Source organism: Vulpes vulpes, chromosome 11 (genome assembly GCF_048418805.1).
Source record: "Vulpes vulpes isolate BD-2025 chromosome 11, VulVul3, whole genome shotgun sequence".
In the NCBI taxonomy this organism is placed as follows: domain Eukaryota; kingdom Metazoa; phylum Chordata; class Mammalia; order Carnivora; family Canidae; genus Vulpes; species Vulpes vulpes.
The window spans coordinates 52,680,859-52,708,416 of record NC_132790.1 but is presented as its reverse complement, the minus strand read 5'-3'; the positions used below and the strand labels follow the sequence as shown (position 1 = coordinate 52,708,416).

The following is a 27,558-nucleotide window of genomic DNA, read 5'->3' as shown; positions in this document are numbered from 1 at the left end:
CCAGATTTTCCTGTGCCAAATTTGCTCAATTTCAAGCAACATGATATTGCTTTTGATTTAGTTTTCCTTGATTCTGTTGAGTTTCCTTTCATTAACTACCTACTAGATACTCATTTAACATACATTAATAACACTTGTGCCAGACCCTATGCTATGGCAGCATAAGATATCCACTGAGCTCTCCTTACCTCTCTGGGTCCACCAAATGGATTTGCCTCAATGCCACACTTTCTTAGCTGTCACTGACCAAGCAAAGCAGGAATACTAAGTCAGGTTCATTCCAGCAAGACACAGGACTCCTCCAGTGGTTGCCTTTGGTCCAGTTCCTCATTAGCCTGGCTGAGCCCTCGAAACTGCTACAATCTAAGACTTCCTATCCAGTCCTCCTGCCTCTCCTCTACCCTGCAGGTGTCAGGCCTAAATCATGGTCTGAAAGTTCTCCCTATCTTCTCCTTCCTTTCCCAGTTCTTCTCTCACATGTCTAAGCGTGTTTTGATCTCTGCCTTTAGACAGATGCCAACTAACATAGCCAACAACAGCATGTATATGTAAAACATGTTTACTGCCTTCAAGGGCGCATAGTAGCTGAGGAGGACGGGTGGGTGGAGGAAGAGAAGAACAAATGGATCTTTTTCTATGGTATTTTTCATACATAATAATTTTAATGTTATTATAGTGTCACTTTATGCATTGGAGAATCTGTGTGTGTGTGTGTGTGTGTGTGTGTGTGTGTGTGTGTGTCAGTGCTTTGGTGAATAATAAATTCACATCTTTTTAAAAGGTTATGTCTAGAGAAGATATTTCCACCCTGGTTTCGAAACTCCTCAAGAGCTTTATCAGGAGCTGAAGCAGTCAATGCCTTGAGGCCATTCTATTTTGCAGTACATCCAGATTTCTTTGGACAGCACCCCAGAGAAAGGGTAAACATATATTTATTTAACCTTTAGTCCACATTTCATAAACTGAAATTTTGCTTATTTTTGACTCAATATAATAGAGTTCTATAAATTTGGATTGTGTTGTCATAGTGATAAAGTCAGTGTTTTTAATTACTTTAAAATATACATATTGAAAATTGAAACTGTAACTATTGTTTTATGAAATCTGAGGGAATGGAAAAACATACATTGATCTTTTCCCCCAGTTCCTGCCACCTAGTTCCTAAAACCCTGTAGCTTCCTAAGTGAGAAGAACACTGGAAACATCTCTTGTTCTGTTCTCTGGTCTTTGACCCCATCCCTGACACCTGACTCCTAAAACCCTGGTAAATCCATAAGTGATAGCAACACCAGGAGCATCTTCTGTTCTAATGTTGTGACCCTGGGCTCCTCGATAGGGGCTGGCCACCAGAAACAACAAGGCATGATTAGAAGCTTGGAATTTTCAGCCCCAACCCTCAACCCCTGAGAGGAGAGAAGGGCTGGAAATAGAGTTAATAACTGATCATGCCTACATGAGGAAGCCTCCATATAATTCTAGTAGTAATGGCATTCAGCCAGCTTCCAGGTGGGCAAACACATCTACACTGAAGGGTCGTGATCCCAAACTCCATGGGGACCAAAGCTCCTGCACTTGGGACACTGTGTCTCTCTTTACCTGGCTAGTTAGTTGCGTTCTTTATTGTATCCTTTATAAGGTAAACATAAGTAAGTTTTTCCCTGAGTTCTGTAAGCTGCTCTAGCAAGTTAATAGAATCTAAGGAGGGGGTTGCTGCAAATTACTGGTTGATTAAAAGCACAGGTGGTAACAGGAGTGATTGGTATCTGAAGTGTGTGTATGTGGAAGGGGCAGTGGAGGGAGAGCAGTCTTGGGGAACTGAGCCCTTAACCTGTGGGATCTGACACGGTCTCTGGGAACATAATGTCAGAATTGAGTTAAATTGTAGGACATCCAGCTGGTGTTACAGAGAATTGTTCATTGTGGAAAAAAACATTTGGTGACCAGAAGTGTCAGAAGTGAAGTGTTTTGTGTGACTATAAAGGAGGTACACAGGAGATAGGCTGGGTTTTTCCTTTATATGAAAGCTGTCATTTTTTTTTATGAAGACAATAAAGCTATCATGGGAACTCTTTTTGTTTCTTTTTAAGATTTTATTTATTTATTCATGAGAGACACAGAGAAAGAGGCAGAGACATAGGCAGAGGGAGAAGCAGGCTCCCTCCAGGGAGCCTGATGTGGGACTCGGGACTGGATCCCAGGAACCTGGGATCATGCCCTGAGCTGAAGGCAAACAATGGCTGAGAGCCACCCAGGTATCCCATGGAGACTCTTTAAAGTATTAGTAATCATGTTTTCTGAGCCAATTTTTAGAATAAAATTTAGTGTTTGAAAGAAAATTTCAGGCTTCTGTTGCCATGGTCAATTTTTTTTTTAAGGATAGTTATAAGGAAAGTTTTTCAGTGGGCTAAGTGGTTTTCCCTTCTGTTGCATGCTGCTGGTTCACTTCGCTACAACTTCAGTTATTATGTGCTCAAGGAGTACAAACAGAGATAAAAAGTAACTTAAATAAACTTGGTGAGGAAGGTCAAGATTATTTCATTGGTTCTATTTATCTTCCTTAACATTAATACCTGGTTTAACATGAAAAGGAATTTAGAACTCTAGAAAATTTAGAACATTATTATATAATTTTTTTCTACTAGCAGTGGGAAAAAATTAATTTTGCTTCTTTGCTCTAGGAAAATATTCTGATTGTAATATTTGATATATATATTGGCTTTTAAAAGTCAGATCCTTTCTAATAATTAGTAAAATGAATCAACAGAAAAATACCCATTACTTTGGGGATGGATATTTATTTATTTAAAGTTTTTAAACCCAACATGTGTGGAAGAATTATGCCTGGTAGTAGGTGAATGTTTTCCCCCCCCTCTACCAATGTGTTTTTTTTTTTTTTTTTTTAATTAAACCTTCTATGTGTTCTAAAAAGTGAACTCAGGCACAGGTTACTTAAACTCTACATTCCAAAGAAATGTCTGGCTTTGGTGTTGGCCCTTGACTGCCTCCTGGGATATTAGCTCTGAGCCATTAGAATATCCTACCTTATGGGCATCTTTTGTATGTGTGAGGTCTCAAGCCATGCCAGGTATCTTATGCTAAAAATGTGAGTTTCAGTGAATGCCAATTTTCATATGTCTGAGGCCCTTTGAGTATACTGGAGACCATTTGAATAAAGTTAGTCACATAGGCACTACATGCCTGCATGAGTGAGCCCAGTAAAATGCTGAACACCAAGGCTTAGATGAGCTTCCTTGGTTGGCAGCACTTCTCATGCTTTGTCATGCATTGTTGCTGGGGAATTAAGGACTAGCTCTATAAATCCCCTGGGAGAGGAGAACTGGAATCTTTCACCTGGCCTCTTCTGGACTCTACCCTACATGCCTTTTACCTTTTCTGATTTTAATCTGTATCATTTGCTATAATAAATCATAATCATGAGTATAACAGCTTTTCTGAGTTCTATAAATTCTTCTACTAAATTGAACTGAAGAGTGGTCATGGAGAGCTCCAACACAATATACCTGAAATGTAATTGTTCTGGTAAGTTAATAAAACTGAACCTTGAACAATGCAGGGGTTGGGGCACTAACCCCCTACACATTCAAAAATCTATGTATAACCTTTGACTTCCCAAAAACTTAACTACTAATAGCCTACTATTGACCAGGAGCCTTACCAATAATATATTCAGTTAACACGTATTCTGCATGGTATATTTATAATATCCTATATTCTTGCAATAAAATAGCTAGAGAAAAGAAAATGTTACTAAGAAATCATAAGGAAGAGAAAAATACATTTACAGTGCTGTATTTATCCAACAAATCCACTTTTTTTTTTTAAATTATTTATTTTTGATAGTCATACAGAGAGAGAGAGAGAGGCAGAGACACAGGCAGAGGGAGAAGCAGGCTCCATGCACCGGGAGCCCGACGTGGGATTCGATCCCGGGTCTCCAGGATCGCGCCCTGGGCCAAAGGCAGGCGCCAAACCGCTGCGCCACCCAGGGATCCCCCAACAAATCCACTTTTAAGTGGGCCCATGCAGTTCTAACCCATGTTGTTCTGGAGTCAACTGTATTTACATTTACTTTTGAACTCGTATTAGAGTGCCTACCCTGTTCCAAGCCTTGGTTTCTGGGTTTTTATTTGGGGTCAGTCACATAGATGTGGCTTCTTTCTTTTCTTGTTTAAGTGTGACCTTTCATGAGGCTCTCCCAGATTGCCATATTGGAGACTGTCAGCCCACCTTCCTTTCCAGCACACTTTGTCCCCCATATCCTGCCATTCTGTTGCTATCTTTGTCCCTTTCCTACTGTTGTGCCCAAGATCGCGAATCCGAGAAACCACCAAGGAGCCTACACCGATGCAAACACTCGAGGGTTTATTTACAAGCTCAAGCTTGGGTCCAAGTATACCTGACACAGCGGAGCAGGGACTTGGACCCCGAGGCTAAGAAGCATAGCAGTTTTATAGGGGTCCGTGGCCAATGAGATTGTAACACACACAGAAAGTTGCACAGTCATGTCGGTCCATACGCAGGTGGCCAATTGAATTACATTTTACCCTATAGTATCCATTTGAACTGGCCCATCACTCTGGTCAGAATTGGCAAGCAGTTTTGGCGGGCACAAGGTGGGGTTACATTTTTATGAACCAGTTTCCCGTAAGGGTGTGCTCAATGGCTTGACTAGGGTGGGGCACGCCTTAAGCAATAAGCAGGTCATGTGGGGGTGATACAGGAGGTGGCGGGTGCAGCACAAAATGGAGTTAGTCCTGCTCTGCTTGTCCAGGGGTAGGGGATTTTTGTTAAATTTCCTGGGTCCCACACTGCCATTCTGTTGCGTCTTTGTCCCCTTCTCTCTCATTTTAAGCATACCATCACCAAAATGCAAAGTCTGCGAAGGCAGTTCACCCTTTTTGGCACTTCATGTGCAGTCCTGTCTTCTCTGCATTTGTACGGGACACTCTTGTCCCTTTTCTAGAGGAAACAGTCTCAAAGTAAAGCACAGCTATTGTTGTTAATCCTCTTCATTTTAACTCAGTTATAAAATACACAAAACAAGCAGGAGAAAGGCAAGTAGGCGGAAGAGTAGGGGACCTCGTTTCATCTGTTCCCCTGAATTTAGCTAGATAACTATCAAATCATTTTGAACACCTATGAATTAAACCTAGGATGTAAGAAAAGAATTGCTGGGGGATCCCTGGGTGGCTCAGCGGTTTAGCACCTGCCTTTGGCCCAGGGCGTGATCCTGGAGTCCCGGGATGGAGTCCCACGTCGGGCTCCCCATATGGAGCCTGCTTCTGCCTCTGCCTGTGTCTCTGCCCCGCCCCCGTCAATCCATGAATAAAAATAAAATCTTAAAAAAAAAAAAAAAAAGGAAAGAATTGCTGGAATTCTGCAAATAGAAAAGTGACCACTTTTTCTGCAAGGTAGGGAGATAGGGAGAAGTGAATCTTACACAGTATATCAGTGATAAATGGTAGGGGGAGGGAGCCGCTAAGCCAGCTACCAGAAAGTGAGATAGCCCTGGAGTGCAAAATCAGAACCTTTAGAAATCTGCTCCCGTGAGAGACGTCCCTGCCTGAAAGGTGCTCAGGTGGTGAAGCAGGACAGAATCCTGGGTGGCACAGGGTGGTCTCAGAATTCACTGGGTCACAGAAAGAACAAGGGTGCCTGAGTGCAAGAGTTCCCAAGCATTGGAGTGGGGAAATCAGTTTGGTCAGAGAGCCTAGGAGTGAGCTTGGTTCACTATAAGCCATGAATCATGGTACAGCCAGCAACAACTCTGTGTGGAGGTTCTGCAAAGGGCAAAAATGCGATGCCCCTCCACCTTCCCCCCTGGAGGATTAGTGTGGGTGTGCACCACAGGACACTACAGAGTTTGGCACACAAAAAAGTGAAGACTACTTATCCCTGAGGGTTTACTGTGGAGAGAGGACTATGACCTTTCACCTCTGTGGGTGAAGATGGTGCATAGCCATTTTTATTTTCATCGTCTAAAGAGGCTCAGAAAGCCTTCAGGGAACAAAAGCCACATAGAGTAACCAAAAGCAGTTTATACACTGAGCCTGGCCCCCTGACAAGGGGCGATGCTACTCCACCCAGGCAGACACCTGAGAATCAGCATGGAAGTCTCCTCCCCCAGAAGAACACTTGGAAGTATAGAGAACACCAAGTTTATGGAGCACATAGGACTGCAAAACTCCAGCTCTAGGGGAAAATAGTATATAGAATTCACGATTTGTTTCTGTTTAAAATTTTCCTTTTCTTTTTTCCCTTTTCAACCACTTCCTTATTTTATCAGCTCCTTCTTTTTTTTAAAATTTTTATTTATTTATGATAGTCACACACACACAGAGAGAGAGAGGCAGAGACATAGGCAGAGGGAGAAGCAGGCTCCATGCACCGGGAGCCCGACGTGGGATTCGATCCCGGGTCTCCAGGATCGCGCCGTGGGCCAAAGGCAGGCGCTACACCGCTGCACCATCCAGGGATCCCAGCTCCTTCTTTTTCATTCTTTTTTTAACCTTCATTTTTTTTACACCCACATTGTATAGATAGAGTCTTCATTTTTGGCTTCCTTTCACTATAATTCAAATATATATATATAAAGTTTGGCTTTCTTTACAATTTTGTGATTCAGTGTCTTCTAACAAACAGACCAAAATACACCCAGGACCAACTGGATCACCCTGTTTTGTCCACCTGGGAGATTATATTCTCTCTCCCTCCCCTATTTTTTTCTTATTCTTTTCTTTTTTGGTTTCTGACCTCTTTGGATTTGTCTAGTGTGTATTTTGCTTGTGTTATCACTATTTTTTATTTTGTTCTCTTATTTATCCATTTTTCTCTGGACAAAATGACAAGAATGAGGAATTCACAGCAAAGAACCACTGGTAATACTCTCTGCCACATATATAATCAATATGGTTATAAGCAAAATGTCAGAGCTGGAATTCAGGATAATGATTATAAAGTTACTTATTGGGCTTGAAAAAAGCATAAAAGACACTAGAGAATCTCTTAGTGCAGAAATAAAATCTAATGAGGCCAAATTAAAAATGATTTAACTGAGCTGCAATCTAAATTGGATGCTCTAACAGCTAGGGTAAATGAGGAAGAAGAGAGTCAGTGACATAAAGACAAGTTGATAGAAAGGAAAGAAGCTAAGAAAAGAGACAAAATCAACATGGACCATGAGGAGAGGCTTGGAGAAATCAGTGATACCATAAAACAAAACAATATTAGAATTATTGTAGTCTCTGAGGAAGAAGAGAGAGGGCCAGAAGGTATATGTGACCAAATCATAGCTGAGAACTTCCCTAATCTGGAGAGGAAACAGGTATTCAAGTCCAAGAGATAGAGAGGACCCCTTTCAAAATGAAGATAGGTCAACACCCAGACATATGTTAGTGATGCTTGCAAATTTCAGAGATAAAGAGAAAATCCTGAAAGCAGCTCAAGACAAGAGGTTCCTAACCTACAGAAGTAGAAACATTAGGCTGCCAGAAGACATATCCACAGAGACCCTGGCAGGCCAGAAAGAACCTGCATGATACATTCAGGATACTAAATGAGAAATATATGCAATGAAGAATACTTTACCCAGCAAGGCTGTCATGCAGAATGGAAGGAGAGATAAAGAGCTTCCAGAACAAACAGAAAATAAAAGAATTTGTGATCACTAAACCAGCCCTGCAAGAAATATTAAAGCAAATTTTAAGAATGTATCATGAGCAACTGTATGGCAGCGAATTAGGCAATCTGGAAGAAATGGATGCATTCCTGGAAAGTTATAAACTACCAAACTGAAACAGGAAGAAGTAGAAAACCTGAACAGACCAATAACCAGCAAGGAAACTGAAGCAGTCATCAAAAAACTCCGAATAAGCAAGTGTCTAGGGTCACATGGCTTCCCAGGGAAATTCTACTAAATATTTAAAGAAGAATTAATACCTATTCTACTGAAAGATCTATACTCTTAAAAACTACAGAACACTATGAAAGAAATTGAGGAAGACACAGAGAAGTGGAAAACATTCCATGCTCATGGATTGGAAGAATAAATATTGTGAAAATGTGTATGCTACACAGAGCGATCTACATATCCAATACAATCCCTATAAAATACCATCAACATTTTTCACAGAGATGAAACAAATAATCCTAAGATTTGTATGGAACCAGAAAAGACCAAATAGCCAGAGGAATGTTGAAAAAGAAAACCAAAGCTGGGGGCATCACAATGCCTGACTTTAAGCTATATTATAGAGCTGTGATCATCAAGACAGTATGAGTATGATACAGGCACAAAAAAACATAGATCAATGGAATAGAATAGAGAACCCAGAAATAGGCTCTCAACTCTATGGTCAATAACCCTTAGAACAGGAAAGAATACCAACTGGAAAAAAGACAGTCACTTCAACAAATGGTGCTGGGAAAATTGGGCAGCCACATCTAAGAGAATGAAATTGGAACACTTCTTGCTGGACCAGGCAGCAACCTCTTCGACCTAGACACATCTCCAAAGGCAAGGGAAATAAAAGCAAAAATGAACTATTGGGACTTCATCAAGATTAAAAGCTTCTACTGCATGGCATGGTGTACCCTGCCCTGAGTCAGGACCGGGGTTCGGTGCAGAGAGCCCCTCCTCCGGGAAACGGGCTCAGCCGGAAAGGGGGCCGCCCCCTCACCCATCTTGAAACACAGGTTCGTGGGGAACCCGGTGCTAAACCATTCATAGATGACCTGCTTCTGGGTCGGAATTTCGTACGTAGCGAAGTAGTTCCCTTGCTACGATCTATTGAAAGTCAGCCCTCCATACAAGGGTTTGTAAAACAGACAACAAAGAACTTATTCAACTTAACACACACAAAAAAACAAACAAACAAATAATCCAGTCAAGAAATGGGCAGAAGACATGAACAGACATTTCTCCAAACAAATGGCCAATGGATATATGAAAAAATGTTCCACATCACTTGATATCAGGGAAATATAAATCAAAAGCGCAAGGAGACACCACCCCACACCAGTCAGAATGGTTAAAATTAACAAGACAGGAAACAACAAATGTTGGAGAGGATGTGGAGAAAGGGGAACCCTCTTGCACTGTTGGTGGGAATGTGAACTGATATAGCCACTCTGGAAAACTGTGTGGAGGTTCCTCAAAGTTAAAAATAGAGATACCCTATGATCCAGCAATTGCACTACTGGGGATTTACCCCAAAAATACAAGTGTAGTGATCTGCAGGAGCACCTGCCCCCCATATTCATAGGAGCAATGTCCACAATAGACAAATGATGGAACGACTTAAGATGTCCATTGACAGATGAATGGATAAAGAAGATGTGGTCTATTTACACAGTGTAATATTACTGTATTAGCCATCAGAAAGGATGAATACCCACTATTTACATCAACATGGATGGAACTGATGGTATTATGCTGAGTGAAATAAATCAATCAGAGAAAGACAATTATTATATGATTTCACTCATATGTGGAATATAAGAAACACCACAGAGGATCATAAGAGAAGGGAGGGAAAGTCATCAAAGTGGGAGAAAAAACCATGAGACTCCTAACTATAGGAAACAAGCTGAGGATTACTGGAGTGGGGATAGGTGGAAAGATAGGATGATTTGGTAATGGGCACATGAAATGATGAGCACTTGGTGTTATTTACAAATGATAAAATTATTGAATACTGCACCTGAAACTCATGATGTTGGCTACTCATATATTTGCTAATTGAATTTAAGAAAATAAAATACACAAAACATTTCTAGGTTTCAAAAATTAAAACTAAATACAAAGTTTATTTAGAAGTCTAACTCCTCCTGTCCCCATTTCTTTACCCCATTCCTGTAACTTTCTGTAGATAACCATTTTTATTCATTTCTGGGTTGTTCTGCCTATTTCTTTTTTGCAAAAATAGGAACTTGTAGCAAAACATAATTATGAAGATTTAGTCTTACACTAGCAGGAAATGTACATCAGCTGCCCACTGAATTCTAGTAGCTAAGAACAGCATACTATAATCACTTAAACAGACAAACAAAAATAAACTGATTGTTCCTAATTTCAAGTCACACAATGTGTTTGAGAAGAAACCTAAAATGATAGGAAACATGGTTACGACTTACGCCCTTTTGTAGAGCTATTCTTTCATGAAAGGGCATTTCTTTCTTTCACTTAACAACCTTGAAAATAACTCCGTGTCAATTCCTAGACACCTACACCACATTCTCTATTTGGTTGTATTCTATTGAATGAATGTACCATAATTCAACCAGTCACTGGACAGTCATTTTAAGAGCCTATATATAGAGAGAAATAACTTGCAAATATTTTCTCCCAGTAGCTTATTTGCCTGTGAACTGCTTAGTGTGTGTGTGTGTGGTGGGAGGAGGGGTTGTGTGCTTTTTTTTGAGTTTTTAATTTTTTTATGTAAGTGGATTTACCGATGTATTGTCAATCATATATTAGAGATATTTAATCATAGTTAGGCTTTTTCCACACCAAAATTATAATGGAGTCAACCATGTTTTCTTCTAGTACTTATACAGTTAACATTTTTTCACATGGTAACCTTAGTTTTGTTTCGTGTTGTAAGATGTGGATCCAATTTTATTCTTCACCAAAGAGCTATGAAATCTCAACATATTTAATACTAAATTGTTTAATACCCTCATTAATGTGTTTAAAGGTCAGGATATAATTTCTGTTTTCTTGTTCTGTTTTGTGTATAAATGCCCCTTGATTTTTTTTTTCAGGAAGTAAATGAAAATTCTCTTAAGAGATTAAGTGTCTACTTAGAAAACCTCCAGAAACCAGGCTTCAAGTCTTTGAAACCAACTCAGCTTACATTTTATGTAAGAGAAACAGAGCAGAATTCCTCTGAAGGCCAGGAACCTTTTAGCACATCTGGTATGTTTTCTTATTTCTAGTGTTTCCCTTGTGAGCTTGTGATAAATCTGTTCACTAAGTCTGCTGTTGCCAGGGTACCTTTGGATTGAAGCCTTTTTTGTTAAAAAAAAAAAAAAAAAAAAAAAGTAATGTCATTTAATTAATTGTTTTCCTAGAATTAGCTTCTATTCTGGCTGTGTTTGAATAAGCCATTTTTTTGTGTGTTTAAACTCTTGTCTGTAAAACTGAAATGTTCTTAGTTGTCCACTTCCTATTTCATGTTTTAAGTGTTAACCATGTATGTAACAATTTACATTTTTAAGAAGTACAGCCTATATTCCTTTATTTAGTTATCAAAATATCATGTGAAGTAGGTAGTATTTGCCAAGTAAATTAGTAATGTGCAGGGATTTTGCCAGGACTACAGAGATGGAATGTGGATCTTAAACCCAAGTCTTTCAACTCCAGCTGTAGGCTATTTTTATTTTTATTTTTTTTAAGATTTTTTTATTTATTCATGAGACAGAGAGAGAGAGAGAAGTGAGAGAGAGAGAGAGGCAGAGACACAGGCAGAGGGAGAAGCAGGCTCCATGCAGGGAGGCTGATGTGGGATTCGATCCCGGGACTTGAGGATCATGCCGTGGGCTGAAGGCAGGCACTAAACTGCTGAGCCACCCAGGGATCCCTGTAGGCTCTTTTTAATGAGTCTTAATAGGTAGCCTTCTTTTTGACCCTTTGTTACTGCTTTACCCCTGATCCAGAATTACTTAAAATTAAAGGCAAATACAGGTCTATCATCTCTCTAAATATCTAAATAAAAGGATAATTCAGCTTTCTGTGAAATAAGGCTAAAACAGTTAGAAAATGCAGTATAATCTTTTTAAAAGATTTTATTTATTCATGAGAGACACAAAGGGAAAGGCAGAGACATAGAGGGAGAAGCAGACTCCCTGCGGGGAATCCAGTACGGGACTCCATCCAAGGACCCTGGGATCATGACCTGAGCTGAAGGCAGATTCTTAACCCACTGGGCTACCAAGGTGCCCCGCACTATTATTTTTTTGAAGCCAACTGTTAGACAACTCAGAATCTGATAGGTTTTTGGGACCTAGAATCTATTCCTAGCTCTTCCAGTGACTGGCTGTGTGACCTTAACTTCTGGTTCTTCATTATTAAAATGAAAGAGGTGAAGTACTGTGTTAAAGTTCTAAAGCCCTCACAGTAAAGACCCCCTGCCTCATACCTAGGCCTCCCAAGGTTCTCATGTGCTTGCATGGGGTGAAGAGGAGCTTAATCTAAAAAGTGCTGAAACAGGATCTTTCTGTTGAAAACAACTTCGTACCCAGTCTCTGCAGGGATGAGCATTTGATAATACATTTTCTCTTTGTTTTCTTACTCTCTCATGTTTGAATGTGAGAGATCAGGAATCAGAAATTCTTTTCCTTGAGTGTTTCTCCATCTACCTCTGATTGGGAGTTTTATTAAAAATAGACACTATTCTTCATTATCCAAAGACAAAAAGTCAACTCATAGTCCTATTGTGAAGGAACCCGCTCTATTGAATAATGCTTAAATGATAGTAGTAATAACAACAAATAATTATATTTATCACTCTAAATGACAAAATTCTATTTAAAATTGTAAGTAATCATAAATGTGCTGTTCTTAAGCAGCTGAGATATATTTCTGCTAGTCCAAGACCAAATATTCACAAATACTCCTCAATAGATACACAGTCAAGATTAGGCTAGGAATTGAAAAACATCATATACTTAGGTATAGTGGTGTACTTAGATCTCATGATTTCTCCATGACAGATGGAATGTATGAAGGCAAATGATATCCTTTACAGTTTTTTTTAAAAGATTTTATTTATTTATTCATGAGAGACACAGAGAGAAAGAGAGGCAGAGACACAGGCAGAGGGAGAAGCAGGCTCCATGAAGGGAGCCTGACGTGGGACTCGATCCCGGGACTCTAGGATCACGCCCTGGGCTGAAGGCAGGTGCTAAACCACTGAGCCACCCAGGGATCCCCTCCTTTACAGTTTTTAAAACAAGAATATTATCACTATTTTTATTTGGTTGTGTTTCGAAGAGTCAGGCTCATTTATAGTATCTACAATTGCCACTTTCATGACCACCATCTACTGGGTTTGTCTTGAATGCTGACTACATGTGGAATTAAAGAATAAACCAGGTCTGTTTGTCAGGGAAGGAGCAAACAGAGGGAAACTCAGAAACTTAGGAGATTTCATGCAGCAGGTTAGGGGTAGAGCTGTTACTAGAACTAATGTCTCCTTATTCCTAGTCTAATGTGATTTATATATACTACATTATCAATTCTTCTTTTAAAATATTGTTAGTCATCATTTTTGCCTTTACCTTTATGACAGAGATTGGCACTCTGACTTAAATACTTATTTAAAACATTTTTATGTCTTTAACCTTTTTATCTGATTATAAAACTAAGATAATTGATAATTAAGATGGTAATCAGGTAAAATCTTTAGTACTGATTTTCATTCCTGAAATTCAAGATCTAAATCACTTCTACAAAAATAAAAAATAAAAATAAATAAATCACTTCTACAGCTCTACTCTTTTTGGTGCCCTGTGAGGAAATAAACTTCCTTAAAACAAGTAGAAAATTCACTAGGAGTTTTCTATGAGTTAATGCTAGAACAAGTAGTTGTAGGCATCTGTGACTGAGTAAAGACAGAAGTCCTCTACTTTCATTAATGGTAAACTTGAGCCATTCATTAAACAAAAATAGATTACAGGAAAAAAAATTAGAAATGGGAGATAATATAAGCAAAAATGACAGAAAGGTAATGTTAATGTATGAAGATCTCTTAGAAACCAAAAGGAAAACAGAGTAGCTCCCTTACAAAAATGGGCAAAGACAATGACTAGACAGCTCAGGAAATAATATACACAAATAGCTAACAACATTAAAATGTTTGGCTTCAGTAGTCAAGTCCAAACTAAACCAATTAGGTACTGTTTTCCAATAAAGCATATGTGCAATCTGGTACGGCATTCCTTAGCCCTTACATTGGGTTAAATAATTAATAGAGCTGATAAGATAGAAACAGATTTGTTCCTTGACTGAGCTCTTCCTAACCTCAAACACAGGAATTCTTTCACCAACTAGAATAACTCTCCTGCCAGTATTTCTCACTTTATCATCAAATGAGTCAACAAATTCAACTAAGAAAACTTTGTTTGCATGTTCTAGATTCCTTAAGTCTGTGTGGCAAACATAGTATGTTATCTCTAGAGAATGATTCAAATTGTAGTATCTGATCATCAGTGGTAAAGACAAGAAAATACATTTCAGCCTTGTATGTAAAGTGATAAATTAAAAACTTTCATGTTCATCAGTTTCAGAAGTGTCAAATAACTTAAGTATCAAATAAATTATGCTACCTTCATTATATGGACCAGGATATATAGCTTCTATAAAGAGTGGATTGATCTATACACACAGACATGAAAGAGTCACCAAGTTTAATAACAAAAGAAAGTTCAAAGTAATATGTCTACAATGATAGTTTTTATATATTAAAAGGAAACGATTTGGGGCAGCCCGGGTGGCTCAGCGGTTTAGCGCCGGCTTCAGCCCAGGGCCTGATCCTGGAGACCCAGGATCGAGTCCTACATGGGGCTTCCTGCATGGAGCCTGCTTCTCCCTCTGCCCATGTCTCTGTCTCTCTCTCTCTCTCTGTCTCTCAAGAAAGAAAGAAAGAAAGAAAGAAAGGAAAGAAAGGAAAGAAGAAAAGAAAAGGAAATAATTCAAACTGTAGACGTGTGTTTGTGTAAACAAATAGGGGTATATATCCTATGTAATATACATACATAAGCACAAAGAAAAGGTCTAGAGCAGTTCTATGAGAAAGTTCCAAGTTCCAAGAGAACTTTCTGTGATGATATAAATGTTCTGTATTTGCACTAATACAGCAGGCACAAGCCCCATGTGACTGTTGAGCACTTGAAATGTTAGTGTGACCAGGAACTGAATTTTAATTTTGTTTAATTTTAATTAATCTAATTCTAAACCACCACATAGGACTAGTAGCTACCATATGAGACAGTGCAGGTCAAAAAGCATAGGCATCATCTTACTGTTAATGGTGGTTATATCTAGTAAAGATGTGAGGTTGTATGCCTGTTAACAGAAGATTTTTATTTTTACTATATGTATCTCTAATTTCACAGTGAGGATATACTCCTATAATAATGGTATAATTTTCAAAACCAAGAAGAAAGAGTCAGCATTCTGTTCTGGAGAAAATACTGGGCTTGGAGTCAACTCATATTTAAGCCCTTGCTCTGCATTCTTCCTAATCTCCTTGAGCCAGATTTCTTCATATTTGCAGAGATAAGAATCACAAAGTTGATGGGGGTGTTGAGAAGCTACATAAATTCAGCTAGAACCAAGCCTAACACCCAGTAATGAAGAGAAAAAAGAGAGAGAGAGAACTCTAGACCTCCTGTTGAGGATGTAACAAGTTAGATTACTAACCTTAGCCCACTGACTACTCAAAATCAAAATCAGATTGTGAAGTGTTAACTTTTAAACAGGGAATTTCACATCACTTCCAAAAATATTGAGTTACCTAGTAGGTAATATCCTGTAATCATAGAGAAAATTTGAGATGGATTTCTGTCACCCCTGAGACTAGACTGTCTGGCTGCTCCATCTGAACCACTATCACAGTACAACCTCCCCGTCCCCTCTTTTCCCCTCTTTGTCTTAGTGCTAGATACCATCTTTCATGGACACTCGTTCATAGGAGAGCTTTTCCATCTCTTAGACTGTAGAGACCAAATTTATGGGCAGCATTGAAAATATTCTGAACCCCCCGATCCTTGGGCTGAAATGTATTTGGTCAAAATACATTCTAGTGCCAAACTAGAAAGGGAACTGACTGAGGAATTCATGAAGGTAAAGATACTGTGGTATGGTTTTGGAGAACACAAGTAGTTTTCCATTTACAGATTATTTGCCAGTTGGATAGATTTTAATCAGTAATCAAATGTTTTAAAAGATTTTTATTTTACTTATGTTGCATGAAAAATTATTTTGAATAAAGCAAATAATCATCTGTATTAATTGTTTGGGGGAATTATATTCTCTAGGATTTCGAGCAGTCAAATTTACTTTGCACACCAGAGATCTGCTAAGCACAGTATTATATATTCTCAACTCCTGCAGTTTATCTGTTGAACATATCCAAAGCTTGAATAGTAATGTGCGCTCCCAGCCTCTCAGGGAGGCTAAAAGGATGTCTGACAGGCCCATCAAGTGGGACAAATCTTATTACTACTTTACTGGATTCAAGGACCCTCATGAAGACCTCGAACAAGTCTCGAGAATGGAAACAACCCTAACGTATGTAAAAAAGTTCTTATTTAACTAAACTTGTTTGTGGTTCATATTTAAAATTAAAGTCTAATTTTCCAGGAAATGTACTTCTATCAATATAGTTAATCCAGTAACCATTATGAAAAAGATATTTCATGTTTCTTAAAGTTGCCAGAATACTTCTAGCTGTATTTAATTTGTGCTCTTTTGATACCAAACACATGCAGGAGACTTATAATTTTTAAAAATTCTGTAAATGGAGAAAGGATATACCTAAGACTATTTAAAAAGTTAGGCTTCTTCATGTGTTAAGCATTTCTGATTTCTTCAGATGGTTCACTAGTAATGTTCTTTATTTATTTATTTTTTTATTTTTTTTTTTTTATGATAGTCACAGAGAGAGAGAGAGGCAGAGACACAGGCGGAGGGAGAAGCAGGCTCCATGCACCGGGAGCCCGATGTGGGATTCGATCCCGGGTCTCCAGGATCGCACCCTGGGCCAAAGGCAGGCGCCAAACCGCTGCGCCACCCAGGGATCCCAGTAATGTTCTTTAGTGTAATAATCCATACATGATAAAAATGCATGGAGACAACATTTTAAAATATTATCTAAGGGGTTATAAACTATAAACTGTCAGCTATAAAATAAACTAGTCCTAGTGAAGTAATGGACAGTCTGGGGACTGTGGTTAATAATAGTGTATTTTGTACTTGAAAGTTGGGGAGAGAATAGATCTTCACAGTTTTCATCACAAGAAAAAAAATTTATATCTATGTATAGTGATGGCTGTTAACAGGATGTACTATGGTGGTCATTTTGTAGTATATATCAATAACAAATAATGTTATGTACATGAAACTAATGTTATATGTCAATTATGTCTAAATTTTTAAAAATATCATTTGGAATCTCTTGAGAAAGAATAATTTTTACCATGTATGAAATATTTCTCTTTCATTTGTCTTGTTTGTAAAGTCATCATTAATGTTTTTTTGAGTAAGTCCTTTTTGGACTTCGTATTCTGTTCCTTTGGTTGTTTCTTGAGAGTCCATGGCTCACCAGAGGATTCTCACTTATTACAACATGGTAAATTATCCTTCATTCTTTACTGGCAGAGCATTTGCTTTGTAGATTACCTATATTAATTTAGGAATCCCTGCCTTTGTTGTCTAGCCAGATCCCAAATAAAGCTGTAGCAGAGTCTAGCACAGAAAGAGAGGCAGTTATCTCTCTGAAGGCATGGGTATACATGCCTGTGTTGATGATCTATCTCTGATCTATTTGTGTAACTAGTGGGTAGATCACCTCCCAAAATATGTGGATTTTAGTTCGAATTTTCTTTGTAAACTAAAACAAAATGAAAATGTGACTTTGGAATATGGCGGAAGAGTAGGGGTCCTCAACTCACCTGGCCCCCCGAACTTACCTAGATAACTTTCAGAACATCCTGAACACCTATGAATTCAACCTAAGATTTAAAGAGAGAACAGCTGGAATGCTACAGAGAAGTTATTGCTTTTAACAAGGTAGGAAGACAAAAAATGAAAATAAAAAAGAATAAGTGGGGGAGGGGAACTGCGACTAGCAGGGCTAAGGTGGAGTGGCAAGAGACTCCAGGGCAGGAAAGCCAGCCCCGGAGAAGCAGGAATTTTAAAAATCCGCACCAGAGTTTTACCTGATGGAAAAATGCTTAGCAGGGAAATTGGGCAAAATTCCAGGAGGGGCAGTGAAGCCTCAAGATTCCTGGAGTCACTATAAGAGGAGGGTCGCCCAGGGGGAAGGCTCACCGTAAACCGCGGGCCAATATTGGTAAAGGGCTGGAGCTCCGCAGGGCATTTGGGAGAACCCAGGTGGCTAGGTGGCCAGCTCTAGAGCTCCCTTTACCCTAGAGCCTGGTAACGGAAGGAGGTGGCTGTACCCTGTTCCCTTCAGGAGAAGCGGCCCCCCGGGAGTGCAGGTCAAGCCACACAGGGACCTGGATCCCAGGGTGCTCCAGAGAACAAAGCTGGCAATCCTGCATTTCCCCTGGGACAGGAGGAAGCAAGGAGGGCACAGGACAGTGAGAACTCTCCTACCGCTGAGTGCCCCCAAGCTGTGGAGATCAGTGCACCTGCGCCTGCCCCCCAGGAGCATCTAGGCCAGTGTGGACTGGGAGCTGTGGTTAGTTACTCACAGGGAGCTCGACTCCAGAGCTGGAGACCTGACCACCGCCATCATTGTTGTTCCTCTTTGTTTCACCTTGTGCCTAGGAGAGGCAAGGCCTCTAGGGAACAAAGGCCTCACTGGATAAACAGCTCACACTGAGCCCAGCACCCGGCCCGGGGCGGGGCATTTCCCCCAGGTGCACACACCTGAGAATCAGTGCAGCAGGCCCCTCCCCCAGAAGACCATCTGGAAGGACAAGGGAAGAGCAAGTTTATTGACCAAGCAGCACTGGAAAGCTCCAGGACTGAGAGAAAATAATATATAGAACTAGAAAGTCCTGGGATCCCTGGGTGGCGCAGCGGTTTAGCGCCTGCCTTTGGCCCAGGGCGCGATCCTGAAGACCCGGGATCGAATCCCACGTCGGGCTCCCGGTGCATGGAGCCTGCTTCTCCCTCTGCCTGTGTCTCTGCCTCTCTCTCTCTCTGTGTGACTATCATAAATAAATAAAAATTTATTTAAAAAAAAAAAAAAAGAACTAGAAAGTCCTTTCTTTTTTCCTTTTTCCATTACAACTCATTTTTATATCAGACTAAAAATCTCCAGTATTTTTTCTCTTTTCCCACCTTAACTACAATATCTTACAAGCTCTTCATTTTTAAGTATTTTCCTTTTTAACTTTCGTATTTCCACAATTACATGTCTTAGATATATTTTTCACTTCTGGATTCCCTTCAATGTATTCAATTTAATTATGGTTATCTATGGGGAAGGAAACAGGCAAGATATGAGTATTTGTTTTTTGTTTTTTCTGCCTTGTTTTGTTTTACAATGGTGGAAGTTAGTACCTTCTAAGACACAACCAGTATACACTCAGAACCATGTGGAGCACTGTGTTGGTCCATTCTGTGAGATTATATTCTCTCTTCCTTCCCATTCTGCCCCCCTCTTTTATCTTGTTTGTTTTTGTGGTCAGTGTTGGGGCTTTCTATAAGTATTGCTGGTTTGTATAAATTTGGGATTGAGGATCTTCTAACATACAGAACAAAATACACTCAGAACCAAGAGGTTCACCCTCTAGGACCCCTCAGGTAGATTATATTCTCTCTCCACTACCATTTACTCACTACCACCATCCCCCCATTTTAATTTTTTTTCTTTTTCCTCTTTACTTTGTTTTTTTGCTTTGTCTTTTTTCTTCTTTTTTAAATTTTTTTTTATTTTTTTTTATTTATGATAGTCACAGAGAGAGAGAGAGAGAGAAAGGCAGAGACACAGGCAGAGGGAGAAGCAGCAGGCTCCATGCACCGGGAGCCCGATGTGGGATTCGATCCCGGGTCTCCAGGATCGCGCCCTGCGCCAAAGGCAGGCGCCAAACCGCTGCGCCACCCAGGGATCCCCTCTTTTTTCTTCTTTGATTTTGGTTTTTGGCTTTTTACTTTTACTGCCTTGTTTTAAAATTTATTTTTCACTGTAGTGTTCCTTTTTTATTTTGTTGTTGTGTTCTTTTTCTTTTATTTTCTGGTTTCTTACCTCTTCAGAATAATCTAGGGTGTGATTTACTTAGGTTGTGGTTCATATTTTTGACTCAGCCTGCTCATAGAGCCACTCTGTACTGGACAAAATGACTAGAAGGAAGAATTCACCACAAAAGAAAGAACCAGAAACAATACTCTCTGCCACAAAGTTGCAGATTTTGGATTTCAATATGATGTCAGAAATTCAATTCAGAAGTACAATTATAAAGCCATTGGTGGCTCTGGAAAAAAGCATAAAGGACTCTAGAAACTTCCCTACTGTACAATTGGGATCTAATCAGGCCAAAATTAAAAATAGATTAACCTAGATGCAATCCAAACTGGATGCTATAACTGCTAGGATTAATGAAGTGGAAGACAGTGAGTGGCATAGAAGACAAGTTGATGGAATGAAAGGAAGCTGGGGAAAAAAGAGAAAAACAACTAAGAGCCCACGAGGAAAGGCTGAAGGAAATAAATAATGGCTTGAGAAGGAAGAATATACATCTAATTGGGATTCCAGAAGAGGCTGAGAGAGAGACAGGATCACAAAGTATATTTGAACAAATCATAGCTGAGAACTTCCCTAATCTGGGGAAGGAAACAGGCAATCAGATCCAAGAGATAGAAAGATTCCCCCCCCCCCAAAAAAATCAATAAAAACCATTCAACACCTAGATATTTAATAGTGAAATTTGCAAATTTCAAAGAGAAAAAGAAAATTCTTAAAGCAGCTCCAGACAAGAGATTCTTAACTTATATGCGGAGAAATATCAGAATAACAGCAGACCTCTCCACAGAGACCTGCCAGGTCAGAAGGGCTGGCATGATATATACAGGGTACTAAATGAGAAGAACATGCAGCCAAGAATACCTTATCCAGCAAGGCCCTCATTCAGAATAGAAGGAGAGATAAAGAGCTCCCAGGAGAGGTGGAAACTGAAAGAATATGTGACCACCAAACCGGCTCTGCAAGAAATATTAAGGGGGGCCCTGTAAAAGAAAAAGGGAGCCCAAAGAAACAATCCACAAAAACAGGGACTCAATATGTAATATGATGACACTAAATTCATATCTTTCAATAGTTACTCTGAACATGAATGGGCTAAATGATCCCATCAAAACACACAGTATCAGACTGAATAAAAAAGTGAGACCCATCTATAAGCTGTCTACAAGATACTCACTTTAGATCTAAGGACACTTCCAGCCTGAAAATGAAGGGGTAGAGAACCATTTACCATTCACCTGGTCCTCAAAAGAGCTGGGGTAGCAATCCTCATATCATATAAATTAAAATTTATACCAAATACTGTAGTAAGAGATGAAGAAGGACACTATATTATACTTAAAGGGTCTATCCAACAAGAAGACCTAACAATCATGAATATTTATGCCCCTAATGTGGGAGCAGCCAAGTATATCAATCAATTAATAAAGTAAAGAGATACTTAGCAAATAATACACTAGGAGACTTCAACATGGCACTTTCAGCAAATGACAGATATTTTAAGCAGAACATCAAGAAAGAAACAAGGGCCTTAAATGATACACTGGACCAAATAGATTTCACAGATATATACAGAACTTTCCATCTGAATGCAACTCAATACACAGTCTTCTCAAGTGCACATGGAACTTTCTCCAGAATAGTACACATACTGGGACAGTATAGTCCCAGTCCCAATAGTCACAAATCAGGTCTCAACTGATACTAAACTATTGAGATTTTCAGATTACAATGCTTGGAAACTAGAACTCAATCACAAGAAGAAATTTGGAAGAAACTGAAATACATGGAGGTTAGAGAGCATCCTACTAAAAGATAAATGGGTCAACCAGGAAATAAGAGAATAATTTTAAAAATTCATGGAAACAAATGAAAATACAACATTCAAAATCTTTGGGATACAGCAAAAGCAGCCCTAAGAGGGAAATATATTGCAATACAAGCCTCCCTCAAAAAATTGGAAAAAATGCAAATACACAAGCTAACCTCACACTTAAAGGAATTGGAGAAAGAATAGCAAATAAAGCCTACACCAAACAGAAGAGAGATAATAAAGATTAGAGCAGAACTCAATGAAATATAGACCAGAAGAACTGTAGAACAGATCAACAAAGCCAGGAGCTGGTTCTTTGAAAGAATTAATAAGATAGATAAACCACTAGCCAACCTTATTAAAAATAAAAGCAAAAAGACTAAAATTAATAAAAACGTGAACAAAAGAGTAAAGATCACAGCCAATACCAAGGAAATACAAACGATTTTTAAAATGTACTATGAGTAGCTATATGCCAACAAATTAGTCAATCTAGAAATGGATGCATTTCTGGAAAATCACAATTTACTAAAACTGGAACAGAAAGGGAAAAAAAAAAAAAAAAACCTGAACAGGCCAATAACCAGTGATGAAATTGAAGCAGCCATCAAAAACCTCCCAAGACACAAAAGTCCAGGGTCTGAAGGCTTCCCAGGAGGATTCTACGAATGGTTTAAAGAAGAAATAATACCTATTCTACTAAAGCTGTTACATAGAAAGGGAAGGAATTCTTCCAAACTGGTTCTATGAGGCCAGCATTACCTTGATTCCAAAACCAAAGGCCCCACTAAAAAGGAGAATTATAGTCCAATATCCCTGATGAGCGCAGATGCCAAAATTCTCAACAAGATACTAGCCAGTAGGATCCAACAGTACATTAAGAGGGTTATTCACCATGACCCACTGGGATTTATCCCCAGGATGCAAGGGGGGGTTCAACATTTGCAAAACAATCATGATAGATCACATCAATAAAAGAAAAAACAAGAACCATATGATCCTCTTAGTAGATGTAGAGAAAGCATTTGACAAGATACAACATCCATTCCTGATTAAAACTCTTCAAAGTGTAGGGATAAAGGGAATAGTCCTTAATATCTTAAAAGTCATTTATGAAAATCCTACAGCAAATTTCATTCTCCATGGGGAAACACTGGGAGCCTTTCCCCTAAAGTCGGGAACACAACAGAGATGCCCACTCTCACCAGTGTTATTCAGCATAGTACTAGAAGTCTTAGCCTCAACAATTAGACAACAAAAAGAAATAAAAGGCATTCAAATTGGCAAGAAGTCAAACTCTTCCTCTTAGCAGATGACATGATACTGCATATAGAAAACCCAAAAGACTTCACCCCAAGATTACTAGAACTCATACAGCAATTCAGCAATGTGGCAGGATACAAAATCAATGCCCAGAAGTCAGTGGCATTTCTATACACTAACAATGAGACTGAAGAAAGAGAAATTAAGAAGTCAATCCCATTTACAATTGTACCCAAAAGCATAAGATAACTAGGAATAAACCTAACCAAAGAGGTAAAGGATCTATATGCTAAGAACTACAGAAGACTTCTGAAAGAAATTGAGGAAGACACAAAGAGATAGAAAAACATTCCATGCTCATGAATTGGAAGAATAAATATTGTGAAAATGTCTATACTTCCCAGGGCAATTTACATGTTCATTGCAATTCCTATCAAAATACCATGGACTTTCTTCACAAAGTTGGAACAAATATTTTTTTAAGATTTGTATGGAATCAGAAAAGACCCCAAATAGCCAGAGTAATATTGAAAAGGAAAACCAATGTGGGGGGGTGGGCATCACAATGCCAGATTTCAAGCTGTACTACAAAGCTGTGATCATCAAGACAGTGTGGTCCTGGCACAAAAACAGACACATAGATCAGTAGTACAGAATAGAGAACCCAGAAATGGGCTCCCAACCCTATGGTCAACTAATATTCAACAAAGCAGGAAAGACCATATCCACTGGAAAAAGGACAGTCTCTTCAATAAATGGTGCTGGGAAAATTGGACAGCCACATGAAGAAGAATGAAACTAGACTATTCTCTTACACCATACACAAAGATAATCTCAAAATGGATGCCTTTTAGTTTTGTTGACTGTTTTCTTCACTGTGCAGAAGCTTTTTATCTTGAAGAAGTCCCAGTAGTTCACTTTTGCTTTTGTTTCCCTTGCCTCAGGAGACATCCCTAGTAAAAAGTTGCTATAGCCTATGTCAGAGAGGTTGCTGCCTGTGTTCTCCTCTCAGATTTTAGTAGTTTCCTGTCTCACATGTAGGTCTTTCATCCATTTTGAATTTATGTTGTTTATGATGTAAGGAAGTGGTCCAGTTTTATTCTTTTGCACATTGCTGTCCAGTTTTCCCACCACGATTTGTTGAAGAGACTGTATTTTTCCCACTGCATAGTCTTTCCTGTTTTGTTGGAGATTAATTGACCACATAGTCATGGGTCCATTTCTAGGGTTTCTGTTCTGTTCCATTGATTGATGCTTATTTTTATGCCAGTAAAAATATTTTGATGCCATACTGTTTTGATCACTACAGCTTTATATAACTTGAAGTCTAGAATTGTGATGCCTCCTGCTTTGCTTTGCTTTTTCCAGGCTGCTTTGGATATTTGGAATCTTTTGTGGTTCCATACAAATTTTAGGATTGTTCTAGTTCTATGAAAAGTGCTACTGGTATTTTGATAGGGATTGCTTTAAATGTGTAGATTGTTTTAAGTAGTATAGACATTTAAACAATATTTGTTCTTCCAGTCCATAAGCATGGAATGTTTTTTCCATTTCTTTGTGTCATCTTCAGTTTCTTTCATCAGTGTTTTACAGTTTTCAGAGTACAGGTCTTTCACCTCTTTGGTTAGGCTTATTTCTAGGTGTCTTATGGTTTTTGGTACATCAACAGAGCTTTAAAAAAACTAATACTACTTTAAAAATATATATATCAGTGATTACTAAGCACTATTTGGATGATTTTATTTTTTATAAATTTTTCCAAATAAGAAATTCAACATTTCTTAAAGTTCTTGATTAGTGAAGGTTAAAACGTATGGTTTAACTATTTTATTATAAAATGAAAATAAGATGACTCCTAAATCTCAACAGTAATTTGAGTGGACTTCTCCCCATTAAAAATAAAGGGTTTAGATTTTACAAATGACTACGATTGCAAAATTAAGAATTTAAATTATTTTTGTGGCAAAATCAGGCATTAATGTCCTTTCAAAATCCAATAGAGAATTCTCATTTTAAGAGTAATGCAGATCTCTGTCTCCTAGTTCTAGAGTATGGACAGTCAGGATAACCATGTATTTCCATATTGGACAAGAAGGTATACTTTTCTCTTTGCCTTATGACTTAATTTGCATAGTTAAACTATAGGTTGTCTAGTGATCTCCTGAGATCAGATTTAAAAATTAAATTATATAATAGAAGACATTAGGTAACAACATTAGATAATAAAAGATTCATCTTTCCCTAGTGGAGGTAATAGGGTCATGGAGGAAATAAGACAAATACAGAAATTATTGTAGAAATTATGCAAACGGACTGTGATTGTGTCTCTCAAAAAGAGATCCTAAAAAAGTCCCTGGCCAGTCATAGGACAGAAGTTAGGGGGAGAGTATGTCCAGAAAGATTTTAAAGTAAATGCCGCTCTTGTCTTACTTCCAGTTTGTCTTCATAGTTTTTTCTTAGGGAAGAATAGGATCATTCAAAAATGCTTAATGGGAATCTGCATTTCTTCTTACTGCATTATAGCTTACTAAGGATCTGTTACTACTGGTTTCTCTTCCCTGCATCCTAGAGTCTATATTCCCCCTAATATTAAATATTCAGTTTTACAAAAATATTTTATCATGTCATTCCCCTTAATAACTTGTGCATTATCCAGAGAAGCATTTCCCAGTTGGTACCCTACAGATCCCCAGGGACTTATGGGAGGTTCATGGAGGTGGCTGAGGGAAAACAAAGGAATCTCAGTGGGAGATGTGCTTTTTGGAATTTTTGAAAGATGGAAAGCAGATGGGAGGAGAAACAAGTCTTACCTCCCCTCTACAACTTAACTTGTCTTGGAAGGTCCAACCAATGTCATAAGGAAAAGAAATGATTAAGGTGATGACCCCTATTTTTTTCCACAGTAAATACTTTACCAGTTTTCCTTTCAGTTAGTTTATTTTGAAGAGATACTTAGAGCTGTGAAAACATCATTTTACTCACCACACGTGAACTCCCTAGCCCGAAGCTTCATTGGTGATTCTTGCCTGAATCATATATTACTATGGTGGTTTCCAGATAGTAATTTTCTGATTTTACCATCCCTTCAAGCTGGCTCCTCTGTTCCTGTCATTCCTTGGGAAATCTCACTTTATGATTCATTAAATCATTCCAAGCTCTTCTGGACCATTCTGCCCTAGTGTTGGAGTCAGCCATTTTGCCAGGAAGCTCTGGTTCTTTTTAGTAAGGAATGGTTTTTAGAAACCAAGACCTGGGGGCTACATGTGTTCAGTAGCTCCAGAACCTCTCCTGGCTGAAGCCAGGAAACCTGTATCTTTATCTATATTAAATGCTGTGTTTAAAAGCTTCATTTTTATCTCACTGTTTAGGAAAAAAAAAAAAACACACACACACACACAAAAAATTGTTAAACTAGACCAGTTGATTTTTTTTTAAGGTTTTATTTATTTATTCATAAGAGACACAGAGAGCGGCAGAGACACAAGCAGAGGGAGAAGCAGGTTCCCTGCGGGGTCCCAGGGACCCCAGGACCCCAGGACCCCAGGATTACCACCTGAGCTGAAGGCAGATGCTCAACCACTGAGCCACCCAGGTGTCCCTAGACCAGTTGATTTTTATATACTAAATGTAAGAATTCCAGAAATCAAGTCATAAGTGTATAATCTTAAGATTGTATTTGTCTACACTTAAAGACATTTTTTGTCACCAAACCAAAGACAGTATGTTGTTTGAGAATTCATTTGTCAGCAAGTCATGCTTTCTCTTCTATGATTTAAGGTAAATTGAATAACATATATTAATAAATGAGGAAAATGTTGAAAAATTGTAATGTGATAGTTAATAATAGTGATGTAAAGTGGATATTTTTATTTATTTTCTTACTACATTATGCAAAGATGACAAAGTTTTTACCAGTACCCTTGAAAAGGGAGTAGGAAGAGTTATTAATTACAGCACAAAATTAGTGAATTAAAAATGTTGAATACCAGGACTTTGGACTCAGGGCATGATCTCAGGACATGGAATCGAGTCTTGCATCAGGCTTCTGCGAGGAGCCTGCTTCTCCCTCTGCCTATGTCTCTGCCTCTCTCTGTGTGTCTCTATGAATGAATAAATAAAATCTTTTTTTAAAAAATGTCAAATACCTTTTCTTAGAGGGTAAGGTCCCGACTCCTCCTTCATGGTCTGTTCCCCCACCGCCCCCCACTCTTCTTCGCTCGTCTAATTTTGTACGTCCCTCCATCTGGGCACAGTGGTTCACCTTAGGGTTTCTTGTGCACTAGTGTGATTGGCAAGCCCTTCCTCCTCACTAATCTGCCTGGAAACATCTGATACATCTCTCAGGTTACAGGTCACATATCACCTGTTCTGTAGAATCTTACAGACAGAATTAATTCTTCCTTTGTTCCCATAGAGGTTCATCTATCCTATTCTTTATAAAACATTTTTTATTTAATTATTTGAGAAAAAGAACATGAGCAGAGGGAGGGGCAGAGGGAGATGGAGAAGCAGACTCCCCACTGA

At 38.8% G+C, this 27,558-nt stretch overlaps 1 protein-coding gene across 2 annotated transcripts in view; it reads left to right on the top strand.

Moving 5' to 3' along the window:
• The window catches only part of TCAIM (T cell activation inhibitor, mitochondrial), a 55,092-nt gene that overhangs the window by 15,020 nt on the left and 12,514 nt on the right, over window positions 1-27,558 (top strand). For both annotated transcript variants that reach the window (XM_026016382.2, XM_072727422.1), the window contains exons 3-5: window positions 782-920; window positions 10,786-10,939; window positions 16,063-16,315. In XM_026016382.2, coding sequence (XP_025872167.2) covers window positions 782-920; window positions 10,786-10,939; window positions 16,063-16,315 — 546 coding nt within the window. The remainder of the gene's footprint in view (window positions 1-781; window positions 921-10,785; window positions 10,940-16,062; window positions 16,316-27,558) is intronic.